The sequence below is a fragment of the Taurulus bubalis genome (genome assembly GCF_910589615.1).
Source record: "Taurulus bubalis genome assembly, chromosome: 21".
Lineage (NCBI taxonomy): Eukaryota > Metazoa > Chordata > Actinopteri > Perciformes > Cottidae > Taurulus > Taurulus bubalis.
The window spans coordinates 1,350,332-1,355,331 of NC_136609.1; the positions used below are offsets into that span (position 1 = coordinate 1,350,332).

Genomic DNA, 5,000 nt, shown 5'->3' on the forward strand with positions numbered 1-5,000 from the left:
TTTAATACAAAAACATATTTAAAAGCTGACTTTCACATTATGATATAATTTGAATGCATAATATAAATAATGCTCAAATCTCATATTTATATAGTAATTGTTTCATAATGGGACCAAACACTTAAAATATTAAGATATCTTTTATGTAAAGAAGTTTTCTTTGTCAACGTAGTAAACAAGAATCTTTCATTTAAATTTCTTTGACGAACATCGATTGATTGAAATGAAACGGATCTATATTTATATATTTAAAATCATAGACGGGAGAAAGAACAATAAAATGGAGTAAAGTTGTTAAACTGGAGTTTATTGTTCTCTTCTGAATCCTGTAATATAAAGACACAAACCTGTGTTTTCCTTTGAAATGTGAAAGTGAAACGATGTTTATCACCAACGTTCAGGTGGACACTGAAGACTACGCGCTGCGTTCAAGGACACTCGTGTTTTTAACCGTTAAATGTTTCTGCCGCCTGACGACTCCTCTGGTGCTAAACTCCGCCCGCCTGGCACACGAGGGCGGCTGAAACAAGCGCCACGAGGAGCTTAAGGCTGAACCATGGTGTCCTGGTGGCTACAGGATAGTGAAATATAACCGTGGCCCCCAGCAGAGGCCCCTCACCTCCTTGTGCGAGTCCTTGTGGGCCTCCAGCGTCTTCATGACCGTGAGCTCCGCGTAGTTCTTGAAGCGGGTCGGCTGGTTCCTCAGGATCTCCTTCAGGACCCGCAGGGCCAGGGCCCGGATGCTGTGCTGAGGGGACACGAGGAGTTCAGGGGCCACAGTTTTAATGAGGGGCCACAGTGTTAATGGTGTAGGGGCCTCAGTACTAACGGGTCTAGGGGCCTCAGTATTAACGGGTCTAGGGGCCACAGTACTAACGGGTCTAGGGGCCACAGTGTTAATGGTGTAGGGGCCTCAGTACTAACGGGTAGGGCCCTCAGTACTAACGGGTAGGGGCCTTAGTACTAACAGGTAGAGGCCTCAGTACTAACAGGTAGGGGCCACAGTACTAACAGGTAGGGGCCTCAGTACTAACGGGTAGGGGCCTCAGTACTAACGGGTAGGGGCCACAGTACTAACAGGTAGGGCCCTCAGTATTAACGTGTCTAGGGGCCTCAGTATTAACGTGTCTAGGGGCCTCAGTATTAACGTGTCTAGGGGCCTCAGTATTAACGGGTCTAGGGCCCTCAGTATTAACGGGTCTAGGGGCCACAGTAATAACGGGTCTAGGGGCCACAGTGTTAATGGTGTAGGGGCCTCAGTACTAACGGGTAGGGCCCTCAGTACTAACGGGTAGGGGCCTTAGTACTAACAGGTAGAGGCCTCAGTACTAACAGGTAGGGGCCACAGTACTAACAGGTAGGGGCCTCAGTACTAACGGGTAGGGGCCTCAGTACTAACGGGTAGGGGCCACAGTACTAACAGGTAGGGCCCTCAGTATTAACGTGTCTAGGGGCCTCAGTATTAACGTGTCTAGGGGCCTCAGTATTAACGTGTCTAGGGGCCTCAGTATTAACGGGTCTAGGGCCCTCAGTATTAACGGGTCTAGGGGCCACAGTAATAACGGGTCTAGGGGCCACAGTGTTAATGGTGTAGGGGCCTCAGTACTAACGGGTAGGGGCCACAGTACTAATGGGCAGGGGCCTCAGAACTAACGGGTAGGGGCCACAGTACTAACAGGTAGGGCCCTCAGTATTAACGGGTCTAGGGGCCTCAGTATTAACGGGTCTAGGGGCCTCAGTATTAACGGGTCTAGGGGCCTCAGTATTAACGTGTCCAGGGGCCTCAGCATTAACGGGTCTAGGGGCCACAGTATTAACGGGTCTAGGGGCCACAGTACTAACGGGTCTAGGGGCCACAGTGTTAATGGTGTAGGGGCCTCAGTACTAACGGGTCTAGGGGCCACAGTACTAACGGGTCTAGGGGCCTCAGTATTAACGGGTCTAGGGGCCTCAGTATTAACGTGTCCAGGGGCCTCAGTATTAACGGGTCCAGGGGCCACAGTACTAACGGGTCTAGGGGCCACAGTACTAACGGGTCTAAGGGCCTCAGCATTAACGGGTCTAGGGGCCACAGTATTAACGGGTCTAGGGGCCACAGTACTAACGTGTCTAGGGGCCTCAGCATTAACGGGTCTAGGGGCCACAGTATTAACGGGTCTAGGGGCCACAGTACTAACGGGTCTAGGGGCCACAGTGTTAATGGTGTAGGGGCCTCAGTACTAACGGGTCTAGGGGCCACAGTACTAACGGGTCTAGGGGCCTCAGTATTAACGGGTCTAGGGGCCTCAGTATTAACGTGTCCAGGGGCCTCAGTATTAACGGGTCCAGGGGCCACAGTACTAACGGGTCTAGGGGCCACAGTACTAACGGGTCTAAGGGCCTCAGTATTGACAGGTCTAGGGGCCTCAGTATTAACGGGTCTAGAGGCCACAGTACTAACGGGTCTAGGGGCCTCAGTATTAACGGGTCTAGGGGCCTCAGTATTAACGTGTCCAGGGGCCTCAGTATTAACGTGTCCAGGGGCCTCAGTATTAACGGGTCTAGGGGCCTCAGTACTAACGGGTCTAGGGGCCTCAGTATTAACGGGTCTAGAGGCCACAGTACTAACGGGTCTAGGGGCCTCAGTATTAACGTGTCCAGGGGCCTCAGTATTAACGTGTCCAGGGGCCTCAGTATTAACGGGTCTAGGGGCCTCAGTACTAACGGGTCAAGGGGCCTCAGTATTAACGGGTCTAGGGGCCTCAGTATTAACGTGTCCAGGGGCCTCAGTATTAACGTGTCCAGGGGCCTCAGTATTAACGGGTCTAGGGGCCTCAGTATTAACGTGTCCAGGGGCCTCAGTACTAACGGGTCAAGGGGCCTCAGTATTAACGGGTCTAGGGGCCTCAGTATTAACGTGTCCAGGGGCCTCAGTATCAACGTGTCTAGGGGCCTCAGTATTAACGTGTCTAAGGGCCTCAGTATTGACAGGTCTAGGGGCCTCAGTATTAACGGGTCTAGAGGCCACAGTACTAACGGGTCTAGGGGCCTCAGTATTAACGGGTCTAGAGGCCACAGTACTAACGGGTCTAGGGGCCACAGTACTAACGGGTCTAAGGGCCTCAGTATTGACAGGTCTAGGGGCCTCAGTATTAACGGGTCTAGAGGCCACAGTACTAACGGGTCTAGGGGCCTCAGTATTAACGGGTCTAGGGGCCTCAGTATTAACGTGTCCAGGGGCCTCAGTATTAACGTGTCCAGGGGCCTCAGTATTAACGGGTCTAGGGGCCTCAGTACTAACGGGTCTAGGGGCCTCAGTATTAACGGGTCTAGAGGCCACAGTACTAACGGGTCTAGGGGCCTCAGTATTAACGTGTCCAGGGGCCTCAGTATTAACGGGTCTAGGGGCCTCAGTATTAACGTGTCCAGGGGCCTCAGTATTAACGTGTCTAGGGGCCTCAGTATTAACGTGTCCAGGGGCCTCAGTATTAACGTGTCTAGGGGCCTCAGTATTAACGTGTCTAGGGGCCTCAGTACTAACGGGTCTAGGGGCCTCAGTATTAACGGGTCTTGGGGCCGCAGTATTAACGGGTCTAGGGGCCTCACGTCTCGGTCCCCCAGCGTCTCCAGCAGCAGCAGCAGCGTGGTCTTGAAGTGCTCGTCCCAGACCAGCAGGCTGTCCTCGCGGGCCACCTTCAGCAGCTCCAGCAGGGTCCCCCGCCGCTCCTCGGGGCCCCGCCGCTCCTCGGGGCCCCGGTCCCCGGAGAGCTCCTTCAGCAGCTCCCCCACCAGCAACAGCTGCTGGGCGGGGCTCGCTGAGGGGAGAGAAACGGGATTTACTGGTACTCAGAAACTGGTACTTTTAACAAAATTTCAATTACTTTTAACCAAATTTCTATGATTTTTTTATGACTTTTCACCAAATTAGTACAAACAGGTAACAGGTTTTCCATGACCGCAAGAACCCTGCAGGAGCGTCTCTCCTCGTAGGAGCGGTTCTTTACCTGGGGCGCTCTTGGGGTTCTCCGTCTGGTTCTCCGCGCCTGCAGGCCCCGCCTCCTCGTCTGTGTAGTCGTTCGGGTTGTATTCCCTGCAGAAGGAGAAGGAGCGCGGCGGCGGCGGCGGCGTGTTGAGCAGCGACGTGTTGTTGTCCAGCGCCGGGCGGCCGACCCCGAACGCATCGCTGTCCCAGTACGCGCCCACGGCAGGCTGGAGGGCGACAAGGTCACGGGGGCAAGGTCACGGGGTCAAGGACAAGGCCACAAGGTCAAGGACAAGGTCATGGGGTCAAGGACAAGGTCACAAGGGTTTGGGACTCTTTTAAACCACTTGCAGTCTAAACAAGTGGAACAAAGACTCTTCTCCTCCTCCTCACCTCCCTCTTGTCCTCCTGGTGGAAGCTGTAGTTCTGGATGTCCTGGGTGACTCCTTGCAGGGAACTGTAGATCTCTTCAGAGTTCAGGTTCTCGCTGTCGTACTCCAGCATGCTGCAGGGAGAGAAGGGAGGAGAGAAAGAAAGACAGATGTCACCTCCTCTCCTCTCTTCTCTCATGAGCTAGGATGAGGACAGCGAGCACGAGGACAGACAGAGACGCTAACGAGAGAAACCCAACGAGTGGACAGACAGAGACGCTAACGAGAGAAACCCAACGAGTAGACAGACAGAGACGCTAACGAGAGAAACCCAATGAGTGGACAGACAGAGACGCTAACGAGAGAAACCCAATGAGTGGACAGACAGAGACGCTAACGAGAGAAACCCAACGAGTGGACAGACAGAGACGCTAACGAGAGAAACCCAACGAGTGAACAGACAGAGACGCTAACGAGAGAAACCCAACGAGTGGACAGAAGGACCAGACTGATGGAGTTTCACAGAACAGGAAAGTTTCAGCTTCCTGAGTCTTTGTTCCCTCTGAAGAGTTCACATGAGAGGTTCTGTCCACGAATATATCATCGTCACGTGATCAGGAGAGGTCATATTCAGAGGTTTAGACAACGGGGACTTTACAAGATTTAAG

At 52.9% G+C, this 5,000-nt stretch overlaps 1 protein-coding gene across 1 annotated transcript in view; it reads right to left on the minus strand.

Moving 5' to 3' along the window:
• Window positions 1–5,000, minus strand: part of LOC306752950 (CLIP-associating protein 1-B-like) — a gene marked incomplete at its 5' end in the record, with an annotated part of 42,686 nt that overhangs the window by 821 nt on the left and 36,865 nt on the right. The window contains 4 exons of the mRNA XM_079236783.1: window positions 620–748; window positions 3,586–3,794; window positions 3,984–4,188; window positions 4,355–4,466. Coding sequence (XP_079092909.1) covers window positions 620–748; window positions 3,586–3,794; window positions 3,984–4,188; window positions 4,355–4,466 — 655 coding nt within the window. The remainder of the gene's footprint in view (window positions 1–619; window positions 749–3,585; window positions 3,795–3,983; window positions 4,189–4,354; window positions 4,467–5,000) is intronic.